Source organism: Salvelinus sp. IW2-2015, linkage group LG11 (assembly GCF_002910315.2).
Source record: "Salvelinus sp. IW2-2015 linkage group LG11, ASM291031v2, whole genome shotgun sequence".
NCBI classification, from domain to species: Eukaryota; Metazoa; Chordata; class Actinopteri; order Salmoniformes; family Salmonidae; genus Salvelinus; species Salvelinus sp. IW2-2015.
In genome coordinates, this window is record NC_036851.1 from 7,034,044 (window position 1) to 7,052,018 (window position 17,975).

The 17,975-nt window shown below is 42.3% G+C and overlaps 1 protein-coding gene across 5 annotated transcripts in view; it reads left to right on the plus strand.

The window, feature by feature from the left end:
* Nucleotides 1–8,518: 8,518 nt before the first annotated feature.
* Nucleotides 8,519–17,975, plus strand: part of LOC111969721 (metabotropic glutamate receptor 4) — a 239,523-nt gene continuing 230,066 nt past the window's right edge. For all 5 annotated transcript variants that reach the window (XM_023995928.1, XM_023995929.1, XM_023995930.2 and 2 more), the window contains exon 1: nt 8,519–9,404. In XM_023995928.1, coding sequence (XP_023851696.1) covers nt 8,859–9,404 — 546 coding nt within the window. In that variant the 5' untranslated portion in view covers nt 8,519–8,858. The remainder of the gene's footprint in view (nt 9,405–17,975) is intronic.

Below are 17,975 nucleotides of genomic sequence, written 5' to 3' on the forward strand. Positions count from 1 at the left end.
CGCAGACTTATCCTACAAACAACCCCATTACATTGTGCGCCATAAATACTTGTTTCAAATTCAGTCGTTTTTAATAGGCTTTCCTTTTTCATGCATTTGGAGAGAAAAAACATCCTCCATATYCAGCACATAACTGGAACTCCTCTCTGGTGTGGCTGTCATAAAGTTGTTCTTTTCTGAGACAAATCGTGCCAGTGTTTCCTGGGGAAATCAAACGACCACGAGAGTCAGCTGATGCATAATATCATACCTTCCTGACGTTTAACACATTTTCCAGGCTCTAAATAAATCATAACTGTGACTGGATCTACTGCCTCCGCCTGCTGTGTATCTGTGCGCAACTAAGCACAGGGATTTTCTGGGAATGGACAGAAGAAGCTCTACTGAAAAGTCTGTCGTCCACTCGCTGTTTGATGCTCGTCTCCAGGTAGACGTTGCCCTCGGGCACATATCTAGGATCAGCTTACCATCACCAAATCATGACCTTTACCATTAGAGGGAAAATGCAGAAACTGATCTTGGATCAGTGTCTCTGAAAACCTTTATTTATACTCTGTTTTGGATCACCAACATGCCAACATATCTATTGGCCCTCTTACGAAAGCTGATGCCCAATTTGCCCAATTCTGTGGTGTGTGTCAATTAGACAGCTCCTCCTGCCGTCTGTCTCTCTGTGTCCAGAGGAACTACAGCACATCCTAAAGAGCCTCTCACTGGCTGCTTGCTTTCCTCATACACCCATTTCCTCATTTCCCTTCTCTAAAAGCTGTGTCGCTTTTAGAGAAGGGAGAGGGAAATAATACAACAAAAATAGAGATTTTCTACAAGTGGCTCCCTGTCGCCTTTTTATGGATTTTCTATACCGCATGCCAAACCGTTTGGACTGGCCTGCTGAAACATCTTCCTTTTGAAGTGTAAGTTGGTATGAATGTTTTTCTTCTTCTTGTTTTTTTGAGGGGACGGTCTGAAGTACACGTTCTGTTTGTGAGAAATACAGCTACTTCAAAGAAAACACATGCAGGCACTTTGAAGTTTAGTGTATTTTCTAAAGCAGACAGATTGAGAAAAGTGTTGAGGGGGAACGTCGTTTTTTTCCATTCCATGGTCTATACGTCTCTAACCAATTCTATGAGAGGGAAAGGTTTTGTGGATTGGATATTGCCTACTGAAAAATTTAGTCAAGGGGTAAAGGTCCTCCCAAAGAGCAACCCKCCCCCCCCCCCCATAATACKGCTGRGGCATTGCATGTCAATATCTAAAGTGCAAATATCAAATATGGAATTCAAAAACACACCATTATGCCTAGATAATGGTGATCAGCGTCATAGGAAGAGCAGCTAATGGGAATCGAAATAAACAAGTAAACACTATCCAACAGGCCATTGTTGTCAGCTCAGCCAGGCATGGGGTGTTGAATGCTCAATCACCGTTATTAGTTATGTGGCCGTATGCAATAGCACACGTGCTACTCTTGCCTAAAGGTTATTTTGTGCCCTTTTCAAATGAATCCAGTCTATATTACAAACATTGCCTCTAAACTTGAGTAAAGGTTATTATTTTGCTATGAATCCCACATAATTCCCACAGCGGTCTGTGACATTTTGTGGGTATGATACATCTGTTGTTTTACTCAATATACTATTTAGGAGAGCATATTTACTGCTCTAACTTCGAGACTGTCTGCAAATATTGACACATTTGTTCACCTCAAACACAGTCTTCGTCTCTGCCTTCTCAGTGTGGTAGACTGATTCGTCTGAGCATAATACCACCTCATTAGTAAGCCAAAACCATACACGAGATGTACTGTAAACACATGGTAATAACATTCAAAGCATCTTATCTTAATGTTAATATCAGAATATCAGAATAACAGCTATTGTACACAGCTCATACCATTAACAATATGGTAATCGTATTAAATATGCCAATTTCTAATATTCTCATTCCAGTTTACCATTGTTTATACGGTTTGATTKAAATMTTTCGTTCCATAATCCCACTGGCCTGTGATTATCCCAATCCCTGATTTAGCAAATTATAAATGGAGAATATCTGTTATATTTGTACCCCTTTAGAGACCTGCCCTTTAAAACAATAGTTTGATACCAGAAGCATTGCTTACCACAATAACATGAATCTTCCTCAGGACCTTCTCTTATTGCTCTCCAAATACTATATCATATATCTATAGTATCGGTAAAAGCTGTTTGAATTTATAGAATTCTATTCCGTTATTATCTTTATTTAGTTTTAGTTAGGTGTCCTGTGCTGTGGATGTGTGGTTGGCCTTTGCAGGGGGGGGGGGGGTGACAGTCAGTTGGGGGTAGGGCTTCCTGGGCTCTCCCTCCCTTCTCTTTCTGCTGCATTTAAAGGGAATCTGCAGTGAATGAACTCTGCGAAATTACTTCACTCAGTAGCAGATAGTTCAGTGTATTCAAAGGACCTTTCCACTTCCAATATGCTCACAATGAACCTTGGCCCTTGGTGCAGCAGTCCATCGTCTGACTAACCCACTCCTTTGGCAAAACCAGCACATTCACCTCTATTGTATGCTGGGAGATTGTTCCTTCAGATCCCATTACTGCTCCTGCTTCCAAGACTGAACAGTGTCAGGAACATACAGGGCAGAAACCATTTGCGAGTAGGTAAGTAGCCTTGAACAAGGCTTCAAGTATACCCCCTGGACAGGACACAAGTCTGTCGCAGAGCCTTGCCCCCAATCTATCTCCTTAATGCTAAGTGCCAAGCAGAGATGCATTGCGGCACAGTTTTATAGTCTTTGGTATGACTCAGCCAGGGATCAAACTCCCAACCCTCCAAACTCAAGGCAGACACTCTAACCACAAGGTTAGTTGGTAGAGAAAGCATAGGCTAAAAGCGGGTGAAATTAAAAATGGCTAATCCTATCAAACCTGATGTCAATTTGCAGATGCGTTTCATAGTTTAGTTTGTCTCTCTCGATACAGGAACTATCCATCTGAAACAGCACAGTGTTGCATTGTTCAGCAGTGCGTACAGTTGTGGTAATTATCTACAGTGCCTTCGGAAAGTATTCAGACCCCTTGACTTTTTCCAGATTTTGTTACGTTACAGCCTTATTCTAAAATGGATTAAATAAAACAAATTCCTCATCAATTTACACACAATATCCCGRAATGACGAAGCGAAAAAATTATTTGTAAATAAAAATAAAATACCCTATTTKCGTAACTATTCAGACCTTTTGCTGTGAGACTTGAAATTGAGCTCAGGTGCATACTGTTTCCTTTGATCGTCCTTGAGATGTGTCTACAACTTGATTGTAGTCCACCAGTGGTAAATTCAATTGATTGGACATGATTTGGAAAGGCACACACCTGTCTATATATGGTCCCACAGTTGACAGTGCATGTCAGAGCAAAAACCAAGACATGAGGTATAAGGAATTGTCTGTAGAGCTCCGAGACAGGATTGTGTCGAGGCACAGATCTGGTGAAGGGTACCAACATTGTTTTGCAGCATCCAAGGTCCCCAAGAACACGGAGGCCTCCAGCATTCTTAAATGGAAGAAGTTTGGAACCACCAAGACTCTTCCTAGAGCTGGTCGTCCAGCCAAACTGAGCAATCGGGGGAGAAGGGCCTTAGTCAGGGAGGTGACCAAGAACGCGATGGTCACTCTGACAGAGCTCCAGAGTTCCTCTGTGGAAATGGGAGAACCTACCAGAAGTACAACCATCTCTGCAGCACTCCACCAATCAGGCCTTTATGGTAGTGGCCAGGCAGAAGTCACTCTTCAGTAAAAGGCACATGACAGCACACTTGGAGATTACCAAAAGGCACCTAAAGACTCTCAGACCATGAGAAACAAGATTCTCTGATCTGATGAAACCAAGATTGAACTCTTTGGCCTGAATGCCAGACGTGACGTCTGGAGGAAACCTGGCACCATCCCTATGGTCAGTGGTGGAAAAAGTACCCAATACTTGAGTAAAAGTATAGATACCTTAATAGAAAGTTACTCAAGAAAAAGTGAAAGTCACCCAGTAAAATACTACTTGAGTAAAAGTCTAAAATGATTTGTTTCTAAGTATCAAAAGTAAATGTAATTGRTAAATTATATATTTTTAAGTATCAAAAGTGAAAGTATATATAATTTATTAAGCAAAGCAGAAGGCACCATTTTCCTATTTTTATTTTATTTTAATTGACAGATAGTCAGGGGTACAATCCAACACTCAGACACAATTTACAAATGATGCATTTATATTTAGTGAGTCTGCCAGATCAGAGGCGGTAGGGATGACCACGTGTTCTCTTGATAAGTGCGTGAATTGGACCATTTTCCTGTCCTGCTAAGCATTCATCATGCAACAAGTACTTTAGGGTGTCAGGGAAAATGTATGGAGTAAAAAGTACATTATTTTCTTTAGGAATGTAGTGAAGTAAAAGTAAAAGTAGTCAAAAATATAAATAGTAAAGTACAGACACCCCAAAAAATTACTTAAGTAGTAATATTTTTACGTTACACCACTGCCTACGTTGAAGCAAGGTGGTGGCAGCATCATAATGTGGGGATGTTTTTCAGCGGCAGGGACTGGGAGACTAGTCAGGATCGAGGCAAAGATGAACGGATGCAAAGTACAGAGAGCTCCTTGATGAAAACATACTCCAGAGTGCTCAGGACCTCAGACTGGGGTGAAGGTTCACCTTCCAACAGAACAACAACCCTAAGCATGCAGCCAAGACAACGCAGGASTGGCTCCGGGACAAGTCTCTGAATGTCCTTGAGTGGCCCAGCCAGAGCCCGGACTTGAACCCAATCGAAACTCTCTGGAGAGACCTGAAAATAGCAGCAATGCTCCCCATCCAACCTAACAGAGCTTGAGAGGATCTGCAGAGAAGAATGGGAAAAACTCCACAAATACAGGTGTGCCAAGCTTGTAGCGTCATACCCAAGAAGACTCGATGCTGTAATCGCTGCCAAAAGTGCTTCAACAAAGTACCGAGTGAAGGGTCTGAATACTTATGTAAATGTGATATTTCAGTTGTTTGTTTTGAATAAATGTGCAAAAATTCTACAAACCAGTTTTTGCTTTGTCATTATGGGATATTTTGTGTTGATTGATGAGGAAATAAAGCAATTTAAGATATTTTAGAATAACGGTGTGATGTAATGAAATGTGGAAAAAGGAACCGGTTCTGAATACTTTCCGAATGCACTGTATGCATCTGTTGGTAACAGATACCTTTAAAAAGGGTAGAGGCGTGGATCAGAAAACCAGTCAGTATCTGTTTTGACCACCTGTTACCTCATGCAGTGCGACACATCTTCGAATAGAGATGATCAGGCTGTTGATTGTGGCCTGTGGAATGTACAGATCCTTGTGCCGTGCATTATCATGCTGAAACATAAGCTGATGAAGGCAGATGAATGGCTCAACAATTGGCCTCAGGGTCTTGTCACAGTATCTCTATAAAATGCAAATTGGGTTCATTGTCTGTAGCTTATGCTTGTCCATACCATAACTCCACCGCCACCATGGGGCACTCTGRTCACAACGTTGACATCAGCCATACATGTGGTCTGCGCTTGTGATGCCGGTTGGACGTACTGCCAAATTCTCTAAAATTACGTTGGAGGCGGTTTATGGTAGAGAAATTAACGTTACATTTTCTGGCAACAGCTCTGGAGGACATTCCTGCAGTCAGCATGCCAATTGCAAGCTCCCTCAAAACTTCAGACATCTGTGGCGCTGTGTTACAAAACTGCGCATTTTAGTGGCCTTTTATTGTGCCCAGCACAAGGTGCACCTGTGTAATGATCATGCTGTTTAATTAGCTTCTTGTCAGGTGGATGGGTTATCTTGGCAAAGGAGAAATGCTCACTAACAGGGATGTAAACAAATGTGTGCTCACAATTTGAGAGAAATAAGCTATTTGTGCGTATGGAAAATCTTTTATTTCAGCTCATGAAACACTTTACATGTTGCATTTATATTTTTGTTCAGTGTAGATGATTGTTGAGTTGTGAATGTCAGTGAAATGTAGAGAGGCCCAACCAGGCATATCGCAATATCGTCTATGATATTAAAGCTTTTCTTCTACATATCCTAAGTAATGCCATGGATTCATCGTTTTTTTGGGGCCCAAAATAGTGATCTCGGAGGCAAAAAAGGGATGCATAATGTAAGATGCAAACCTCATATTTTAAATGAGTATTAGATTTCAAAACCTTTGACTAACGCTAGGCCATGGAGTTTTGATTAACAATGTGGGAGAAACTTCTATATCAGTGATGGGCAACATTGATGGGGATTAGGGTCACAAAAAAATCTGAACTCATCACGACGGGCCGCAGTGGCACTCGGGTCAGCGTACCCCCATCCATACCCACAAATCCGGTCAGAGCCAGCCCTAGCCTTTTGGGGGCCCTAAGTGAAATGTTTTAATTGTACCRTGTGTATTCTCTATTTTAACTCCRAAGAGTAAGTTGAGACCCTGTAAATTGAGACCCGACTGAGTTTGTGACAGGTTAAAGGAAATARTCATAGCCTGTTACACATTAAAAAGTATTAGTAAGTTCATAGTATGTGAGGATCTTAAAACATCTAAGGTTAAGAAGATCATGCATTCAGTATTAGTTGATAGAGATTGATAACATTCATATAATTGTGTTAAAATCCGTCAAGCGTACAAAGGGTACGAATTGTGAGAGGAATGTGTAAACGTTATGTTGATTACTTTATTTTGTCGTGYGTYAAAGTGTTAATCTGTGATSTACTAAATGCTCTTAATCTATGAGCCTGAGATCGATTGCTCTGGTCTCCACTCAAGTTCCCGGAGAAATCGCGGTCTTTTCTCATTGCACTAAAAGTTTCAATGAGTAAACAATACAGTATCACTCTCGTGATCTTTTCTCCCCTTTTTCAGGGGCGTAACAAGTTCAATATTGGGAAATTGATCCACGAGCCTACATCCCTGTGCTATATGAACACCAGAAGCTGCTATTTATTACTGCCCAGCAGATGCCCTTAATATGCATTGTGCTTAAAGCTCTCAGAGTAATGAACCGTTTTTCGGCACAATTTGGTGAAAGACCCAAATTCTTCAGAAAAGCCTTTTTTTCCCATCACAAGTTGTTTCACAAGCAGTTCTCCAGAACATAATAATGAACTCATCATCAAGCTTTGATSATTTTAATCAGCTGTGTAGGACTATGTCAAAAAACTAAATGTGCGCCCCTTGGGGCCCCCAGAACAGAGTTTGGGAAACACTGCTCCAGATCAATGAATAGATTTTATTCTGCTTGTCCAATGACACTCTTATTCTACACTGTCCTTCAGTAGGATTTGTGGAATTGAATCCCATCTGGGCTAGCTTGGGACTCTTTATTCACACAAGTGACTGTGGGCGTGTAGAGTTAAAAAACCATGTCACACTATGGGTTTAACTATGAAACGCTAGTTCTCCTGAGGACATTTCCCCTCTTACCTACTCCTGTATCAAAGCAGCGTTCCTTCTGTAGTAATGTCATCATTACAATTTCACAGTCTCCTCAGAGGAACCATCCCTACGGTTTTATGCCGTCCAAGGCGCAGTCTCAGATATGCCAGCGTTGTGGGTGTAGGGAAGAAAGGAGTGGGAAATGGGCTGATGGAAGAATAGAAAAGGAGGAGAATGTGTGATGATTCATCCAATATCTGCCTCCTCTCTGATATGTCATCCAACAGAAGGGATATTGTGTCAATAGCATGGTGAATTTGTATAAAAGACACTCTTAACATGTTGGTCTGTTTTTGCCTTTTAGTGTCATCTTTGAATACAGGGAAATGTTATAATCAACAGAATTGTATGGATGAGAGAGTCACCAACAAAAATATCTGATTCAAAGAAGCCCTCCAGCTATTTTTGAGCATTTCCTGTTGAAAAACAATATCCCAAGTGTAAATACATGAATGTACACTTAAGGGTAAAAAAAACCAAAAACATATTGAGCAAAATAGTAAAAAGAGCTAATCATTGAGGTGAAAGGAGACTGGAGTGCCACTTTAGGGCTCTACTGTAAGTTCCTAAAGAGATCTAGGACATGTAATCAAGACATGAGATAACATTTTGTGTATGATGTGTAGCAACCTAACAATGGTAGGCACACTAGTACAGTAGGCAGCGTTTCTTACCGAGTATGTTGAAAAGAGGAGTTTGGGAGCTGACTTTCATGCCTTTCGACCTTGGGAGTCCATGGCAACCCTTTTAAATTCAATATGGAGAGGTGAGTAGGGAGGGAGAAGAGGGAGGAGGGAGAGAGAGAGCGTGTGAGATTGAGAAGAAAAAAAAATCGTCTCATCATTCCACACATGATTGCAGAAAAAGGAGTTGAGATAGAAAAAGAAAGCAGTGAAAAGCTCAAACCAACATGAATCCCTTCTCTCATATCTAGCCCCTCTGTCACTGTGTGGTGTGTCTCATCGCTTCTACTTTGCTTTATCTTGCAGAAATTCACTCAGCAGCCCGGAGACCTGAGCGGCTTGAACCCCCCCCCCCCCTGTGAGGGATCTCCATAGGCAGGGTGGTGAGTTACAGTGGGCAGAGGAGTGCCCACCACGTTGGTCAGACCATGGAGTGAGGAGGAAAGAAGGAGATGCATATGTAAGAAAGGAAGAGGAGATATCCTTTGAAGAACCGTCTAAATTCATGCTCCTATTATAATTGAGTGCTTCTAAGAGCAAAGCAACATGAGAGGACGCCTGTTCTGTGCCCACTGCTTCAAGAGTTATTATTAAGATTAACCCTCTGGATATAGAGTAGACTAGTGTTCTTTGTGTTCCTGAATCCGCTGGGTTCTAGAGTGTGTCTGGATTTGTGTCTGGGCTGTGGTCATGGGGTCTCAGCCCCAGGGGTGTGCTCTGCATCGGACTGGCAGGATCTGTCACAGAGGCAGCCTGATCAGGCTCTTACTCCTTCTTTACTGCTCTCTCACGGCCGCCCAAGCCGCTAAACCCAAAGTCCCGAGCGGCACACACCTCAACTCCATCCGCATCGACGGGGATATCTCCCTGGGAGGCCTGTTCCCCGTGCACTCCAGGGGCAACGAAGGCAAGGCCTGCGGGGAGCTGAAGAAGGAGAAGGGGATCCATCGTCTGGAGGCCATGCTGTTCGCCCTGGACCGTATCAACAACGACCATTCCCTGCTTCCCAATATCACGCTGGGGGCGCGCATCCTAGACACGTGTTCCCGGGATACCCACGCCCTGGAGCAGTCACTCACCTTCGTCCAGGCTCTCATCGAGAAGGATGGGACGGACGTCAAGTGTCTCGGCGGGGGGGCACCCATCATCACCAAGCCTGAGAGGGTGGTGGGAGTCATCGGAGCCTCGTCCAGCTCTGTGTCTATCATGGTGGCCAACATACTGCGGCTCTTCAAGGTAAGGACCACACCTTGGTGGTGATTTACTACTTGTGTGTGTGTGTGTGTGTGTGTGTGTGTGGTTGTGGTTTGTTTGCAGTGTTAGAGTGAGTATCTGATGTATGTACACTGTGGTGTTTGTTCCATGTTAGCTCTAGTTGGGAATGTTATCCTCATTCCTGGGAAAACATTCTATTCTCTGTTCAAACACAATTTGGTACCCTGATATTTGGAAAGAAGAGCATGAGTAAATAATGACAGAGACATGTGGCTCAGTTTGCAGATTATGGTGCTTGTAACGCCAGGGTTGTGCGTTCGATTCCCACAGGGAACCAGTATGAAAGAAAGTATGAAAATATATGCACTCTACTGTAAGTGACAGTGGATAAGAGTTTCTGCTAAATGACTAAAAAACAAATAATGTAAATCTTGAGAAAAAAAATCTTCTTCCACACCATAGTTCCCATAATCCTAAAGTAATGCCATTGGCCATCTCAATCTGAGGACTGCTAAATTGTCACAATTATTGCCTCTAACCCAAAGAGTTGGATAGATGGCACACATGCAAAGATAGGCGATGCACTCTAGTACATCTCTATGCTGTCAACATACTAAATAATAGGATGCATCATTAGTTGATTTCATTGTTTGCTCATAGAACAATAACAGTTTCTCTTTCGACTTGGATTCATTACTTAGATTGACCCCGTGATAGGAAAAGTCATTTTCATCRACATGCGGTCCTTGTTCATAGCACATACCAATCTCACGGTTTCACTGATTTATAAGCACAGTCCACCCAGCCCTAGAAATAACTTCGTAATTGCTTTCTCTGATCTGTTTATGCTGCGTCTTCTGTTGCTCAGGTTTGATAGGTGATGTTGGCTCATTGAGTCATTTCTTCCTTTTGATAAGACATGTGTTGCCTTTACTCTCTTGGAAGTCATGCATTCAGGCTGTGTTTTAAGGCCAGTTGGATATTTTGCATATCTATTACTAAACATCTCACTAATTGTGACTCGTTTCAGGGAACTAGGCATATGTTGTGGGTCACTACTTCACAGGAGAGCCATCTGAATGCAGACTTTTTAAATGAAATCAAAATGCGTTTTTTGGAAGAAATGCCTTCTGGAACATGTGAACTTTCATGTGCCTTAAGAACAAACTTGTATGCCATCTGTAAATACGATTACAATTGTTAAATTACATGCCTAGTTGGTTTAGTCACAGAAAAAGGCCGCTAGTCATGATTGGCTGAGATAATGAGTGGGCTGGACATGCCGAGAGATGAGTTCGGATTGGTCTGCCATATATGWCACTTCTGTCTATTTTAGCTGGTTAGTATGTGTTGGTAATCCTGTCTAACGCAGCTTTTTCAGAACTATATTGCGAAGTAGAACTGCTTAAGTGTTGCTCTCCACTTTCTGGAGGACCGAGTTTTGAAATCAGTGGAATTAGAGTATGATAGCTAATGAGATGGTGAAAACACCTGTCTCCAGATTACATCTTCAAACTAAGGGCAACCATAGCAACCGTGACAGGGAGAAGCGTCCATCCATGATGTATACGGTAAGATAGTCTACACCCTAAAAATAAAAGGTTCCTGGAGTATCATTTAGGGGTTCTTCAAATTTAAACTGTGGGGACACCCTTATAATTTCTTTGAATAACCCATTTTAATGGATCCTTGAAGAACCTTTTGGGGTACATTTTTTAACTAACCCACCTCCCCTATTATTGTTAATAATAATAATAATAATAATACGCATAACAATAATAACACAATATTTTAGTCCTCAGTGTTTATTATGATCTTAATGGCAAAGCAGAATTAAAAATCTAAAGATAAGCTAAACTCCCAGCAGAGCCCCAAGTCCAATGGGTATATCCTCTGCCCTGTTGATGTTATTGTGTTGATGTTCTCCTTATCCATTGCCAGAATGATTTTGCAGTGCATGGTGATCGGACAGGTTTCATGTTATATTCATCAGAGGTGTAGGGATGGTGAAGTCTGTGAATCCCAAAAATGTGGTAGTTATACAGATGATTAACAAAATATGCACACGGCTGTATTCATACCTTGGTTTTTGTGGTGAATGTGAATAAAAAACTGTTTTGATAATGGTTTTCATACACATACCTTGTAGAGGTAATGTAGAGGCCTATGGGATATTCATTGACGATGTAAGGAAGGAGGATGGTAAATGTGATCTACATACCACCAATACCAATTGAAATACCTTTTGATATGCCTCGTCTGTATACCTGCAGACACAGACACAAAAGTGAACAGTTCAGTCATCTGCACCCAATACAGCTAGCCTTCAACATATTCTTATAGCCTACATATTCTTACCTTTTTGTTGATTGATATCTGTTGAATTGTGTCCATTTTCTGTTTTACAAAGATTTGCACAAATATGAAAAGATAGATGGCATAATATCAATTTATATCATACATGGGACAAACCTTACCTTAAATTGAGGAGATCCTCACGTTCTTTACAAGTGTTTCAGTTGGGCAGCTTGGTTCCTGCAAGAACCCCCACCAACTAAGGAGGTTCCTTGATGAACCCCACCTCCTACGGGGTTCTTGGAAGAACCTTTTGGGGACCATTTTTAGTGCCAAGAAGCCGAAGGTTCTTCTAGGAACCTCCTTAGTTGGTTCTTGGAACAATCTTAGAAGAACCCTTGCTGAACCCCTAATTTGTAGAGTGTAGCTAGTTACCTTTTCAGATATTACACGTTTCTAATTGACAGAAAGTTGTTTTCATGTTTTCACGTTATGTGTATGATCTTATTATTCGTATCTCAGAGCCATTTGCTTTGCTAACATTGAACCTGGTTGGTTAGCTACCTGCAGTTTCATGCAAGGTAGTAACGTCATGAGTTGAGACTATAGTTCATTGTTTACCTAGCTAGCTAGCTACATGTCTTAACAAAAGACTCCAATATGCAAGTAACCATTTCAATAGAATATCACTGCGACAACTGTTGATAGACGTAGCTGGTAAATTCGCTCTAGCTATCTACTTGGATTTCAGAGCACCATTGTATGAGTGTGCCAGAGCGCAGAATAACTGACGAATTTACGAACGCTCAACACCCGTTGACTATGGCTAGTGTCAGTAAACGTTGGCAAAAAGCGTAAATTGTTGCCAGCAGCACAGTTGCAGTCACCAACGCTCTGGATAACATCAAAACAGCCTAACCAGCTCTGCTAGGGCGAGTAAAATGGTCAGTAAGCTGTTCTCTCATTTGTGTCTAGAAGTAGCTAGCAAGCTAGCCAACTTTAGCCAGTTAGCTTGGGTGCTTGACTGCTGTTGTTAGGACAGAACGCTCGGATCAACCCTTAAAGAGATGGGTGTGGCTAAAGCTTAAGACGGTGTGAACAATGCTGAATATGTGRAGACAAAGAAGAGCTCTCCAATAGGTACCAAAACATTCAAAGGCCATTTTCTCAAAAGTGAGGTTACAAGTTTGTCAACTTTCAAAGCAAAATTACTTTTCCATCGTTCCTCAAATGCAGTGTATACCATTTTGTGGCTTTGTGTCTCTGAACTCTATCCTCCTGATTCCTGCTTTGCAAGCAAAACTCAAACAGGAAGTACCAATGCTCAATATGGAAATGGTCCGATGAAGCGGATGTACGGACATATCTTAACCAGAAGCCATGGATTACAGGCAACATCCACACTGAGCTAAAGGCTAGAGCTGCCACTTTCAAGTAGCGGGACACTAATCCGGATGCTTAAAAGAAATCCCGCTACGRACTCCGAAGAACCATCAAACAGGTAAAGCGTCAATACAGGACTAAGATCGAATCCTACTACACCGGCTCTGACACTCGTTGTATGTGGTAGGGCTTGCAAACGCTCAGGGATTACAAAGGGAGACCCAGCCGCGAGCTGCCCAGTGACGTGAGTTTACCAGATGAGCTAAATGCCTTCTATTCTCACTTTTGAGGCAAGCAACACTGAAACATGCATGAGAGCACCAGCTGTTCCGGACAACTGTGTGATCACGCTCTCCGTAGCCATTGTAAGACCTTTAAACAGATTAACATTCACAAGGCCGCAGGGCCAGACGAATTACCAGGACGTGTACTCAGAGCATGCGCTGATCAGCTGGCAAGTGTCTTCAGATTTTCAACCTCTCCCTAACCGAGTCTGCTATACCTACATGTTTCAAGAAGACGACCATAGTCCCTGTGCCCAAGAACGCCAATGTAACCTGCCTAAATGACTACCGCCCCATAGCACCCAAATCTTTAGCCATGAAATGCTTTGAATGGCCGGCCATGGCTCACAACACCATCATCCCAGAAACCCTGGACCCACACTAATTCGCATACCGCTCAAACAGATCCACAGATGTTGCAATATCTATTGCACTCCACACTTCCCTTTCCCACCTGTACTCCGTTCACCCATGACTGCGTGGCCACGTAGGACTCCAACACCATGATTAGGTTTGCCGACAACATGACGGTGGTATGGCTGATCACCAATGACGATGAGACAACCTATAGGGAGGATGTCAGAGACCTGGCGGTGTGGTGCCAGGACAACGACCTCTCCCTCAACGTGAGCAAGACAAGGGAGCTGACCGTGGGCTACAGGAAAAGGAGGGGAGAGCACGCCTCCATTTACATCGACGGGGCTGTAGTGGAGCGGGTCGAGACCTTCAAGTTCCTTGGTGTCCACATCACTAAGGACCTTTTAATGGTCCAAACACACCAACACAGTAAAGAGGAGGTCTTAACAATGCCTATTCCCCCTCGGGAGGCTGAAAAGATTTGGCATGAGAGCGCACATCCTCAAAACATTGTACAGCGCACATCCTCAAAACATTGTACAGCTGCACCATTGAGAGCATCCTGACTGGCTGCATCACCGCTTGCTATGGCAACTGCTCAGCATCCGACCGCAAGGCACTACAGAGGGTAGTGCTTATGACCCAGTACAAGTCTGGGATCAAAGGTCTCCTTAACAGCTTCTACCCTCAAGCCATACGACTGCTGAACATTTGATCATATGGCTACCTGGACTATTTGCATTGACCCCCTTATTTTATTTGTATATATATAAAAATATTGCACCAACTCTCTTACCCAGGCTCTATGTACACTCACTGGATTCTAATCACACAGCACAGCCACACTCACACACCACACACATCACACACACACACACAACACACACACACACACACACACACACACACACACACACACACACACACACACACACACACACACACACACACACACACACACACACACACACACACACACACACACACACACACACACACACACACACACATTAACATTCCCTTCCATCTTCCATATATGTTGCTGCTACTCTGTTATTATCTATGCCTAATCACTTTACCCCCACCTACATGTTACCTCAATTACCGCAACTACACTGTACCCCTGCATATTGACTCAGTACCGGTACCCCTTGTATATAGCCTCGTTATTGCTATTTTATTGTGTTACTATTTTTCCTTTCCCTTTAGTTTAGCAAATTTTTTATTTTGTAAGGGCTCTAAGTTAAACATTTATTTAGTAAGGTTTACATTTAGTAAGGTTTACTACACCTATTGTATTTGGTGCATGTGACAAATAATAATTCATAAAAAATAAGATAAGACAGCCGCTTCCAACAATTTCTTCTCTGTATCTCAGATCCCTCCCTGTACTGTAGTTGCATGATTCACCATGAAGACTGGTGGCTCAGTTATGGGTATTTCACACAAGCAAAGTGGCAGAGGGCTGTGATCAAAGCAAGCTCCTGTGGATGTGGCAGGGAGCATGAGGGACGTGGCTGTGACAGTCCTGGGGCTTATGTGCTGCCATAGGCACCTTGAACGCTCCCAGCTGATTCCACCACCACAGGGCTATACAGTACCAACCAGGAGGGATGTATTCTCCATCCTCCTCAGCCTGYCTGTAAGCATAGCCCTGAGTGAGCCAAGCATGATGGGATGCTCACACACACAAACACACACTTCTTACGTGTAATGTGCAGTAATGAACATCTCCAACAGCAGTCTCTGATCCCATTCACACAGGGAAGCCTTTTGGAAGTCCTGCATCATTAACACTCTTCCACTCTTCATTACCGTATATAGGAGGTAGCTCTACATATTTAATTTGTCTCACTCTGATCTCTTCTCCCCTACCCCCTTTCATAGGAGGTAGCCCTACATATTTAATTTGTCTCACTCTGATCTCTTCTCCCTCTACCCCCTTTACTCTCCTACATGACCCCCATCAGCCTAACCGCATAATCAAACCGTCGTGTGATGTAGGTACAGTTCGATCCGGATGTGTTGAGGGACCTGAAGTTGGCCACATGTTGAGTCAACACTCTCCTCATTCATAGGGATGACTACAGTACAGTGCCTGCTTTCTTAAAGGTGTTCGCATGCTTACCAGCTGAAACAATTCGGTAGAGTTCGTGCATATATTATGATGACGTTTTGTGACATTTCTGTTCGTGTTGGACTTCGGTGAGTTTTTTTTMGGCTGTTCAGGCACATCATTTTTTTCTGGAGGCAAGCCGAAGTTCAGAGCCAAAGTCTATGTTGCTTAGCTTCTCTGGGATAGGTGGCAGTATTTTCACGTCCGGATGAAAAGCGTGTCCAAAGTAAACTGCCTGCTACTCAGGCCCAGAACCTAAGATATGCATATTATTAGTAGATTTGGATAGAAACACTCTGAAGTTTCTAAAACTGTAAGAATCATGTCTGTGAGTATAACAGAACTCATTTGGAAGGCGAAACCCAGAGGACAAACGATTCAGATTTTTTGGTTGTTGAGGTCACTCCACTCTCTTGTCAATGTGTTTTCATTGGGAATCCAGATTTCTAAGGGACTTTCTTGCAGTTCCTATCGCTTCCACTGGATGTCAACWGTCTTTAGAACTTGGTTGAGGTTTTTCCTTTGAGAAATGAAGAAGTAACACTGTTCAGAATGAGGGTAGAGGGAAGTGTACTCTTTGTTAGAGGCGCGTGACCTGAAAGCTAGCTACACTTTGTTTTCCTTATTTACGTTAAAAAAGACCTAAAGTTGTATTACAAAAGTTGTTTGAAATGTTTGGACAAAGCTTACAGGTAACTTTTGAGATATTTTGTAGTCACGTTGTGCAAGTTGGAACCGGMGTTTTTRTGGATCAAACGCGCCAAATAAATGGACATTTTGGATATATATCGACGGAATTAATCGAACAAAAGGACCATTTGTGATGTTTATGGGACATATTGGAGTGCCAACAGAAGAAGCTCGTRAAAGGTAAGGCATGAATTATATCTTTATTTCTGCGTTTTGTGTCGCACCTGGAGGGTTGAAATATGATGGTCTGTGTTTGTTTGCTTGCTTGGGTGCTATCCTTAGATAATAGCATCGTTTGCTTTCGCCGTAAAGCATTTTTGAAATCTGACACGTTGGCTGGATTCACAATAAGTGTAGCTTTAATTTGGTATATTGAATGTGTGATTTCATCAAAGTAAAAWTTTTATAGTAATTTATTTGAATTTGGCGCTCTGCATTTTCACTGGATGTTGGCCAGTTGGAACGCTAGCGTCCCACATATCCCAGAGAGGTTAGTCGGTGATTGGTCAACAGTAGAGATTCTTCAATAAAGTCTTTGTTGTCATTCAACGAGAGACAACTTGTTTTCATGTACATTTTTTCATAGAAAAATACTGCACAAAACAACTTAGATGCGACACTAAGATTTCTTCGGCAAAAACTTCAAAAATTAATGACAGATATATTAGATTAATCCTGGCTATTTTGAGGAAGTGTATACTTGCTATGGCATCTCAAAATGGACAAACGGGACTATTGCTACTTTTTTTCACATTTTTCAAGCGAAGGGCTTAAGGGAGAATGCAAGCACACTCCTTCAGTTCAGCTAGGGGCCAGCTGAACTGAAGCATGCTGACACCTTTAGGTCTCACTGCTGAACATCAGAGGTATTCACAGCAGTGGAGGCTCCTCAGAGGAGGAATGGGAGGAACATCCTCCTCAGTGAACTTCATAAAAATTGTAAAACATTTAAAAAGTTATCATTTTTAGATAAAACTATACTAAATATATTCACGTCGCCAAATCATTGATTAAACACACTGTTTTGCAATGAAGGTCTACTCTGTAGGGTAGCACCATGGTGTAGCCGGAGGACAACTAGCTTTCGTCCTCCTCTTGATACATTGARTTCAATACAAAACCTAGGAGGCTCATGGTTCTCACCCCCTTCCATAGACTTACAAAGTAATTACGACAACTTCCGGAGGACATCCTCCAACCTATCAGAGCTCTTGCAGCATGAACTGACATGTTTTCCATCTAATCAAAGGATCAGAGAATGAATCTTGTACTGAAAGCATAAGCTACAGCTAGCTAGCACTGCATACAATGTGGTGAGTAGACTCAAAGAGAGATAAAGACATTAGTTGAACAGTTTTTAACAGATTTAATCAAAAAGGAAGGAGAAGAGAGAGAATTTGTAATTTCACTTTCACTTCCTAGCAAATGCAGCTAGCTAGCTAGTTTAGCATACTCAAACAGAGGGAT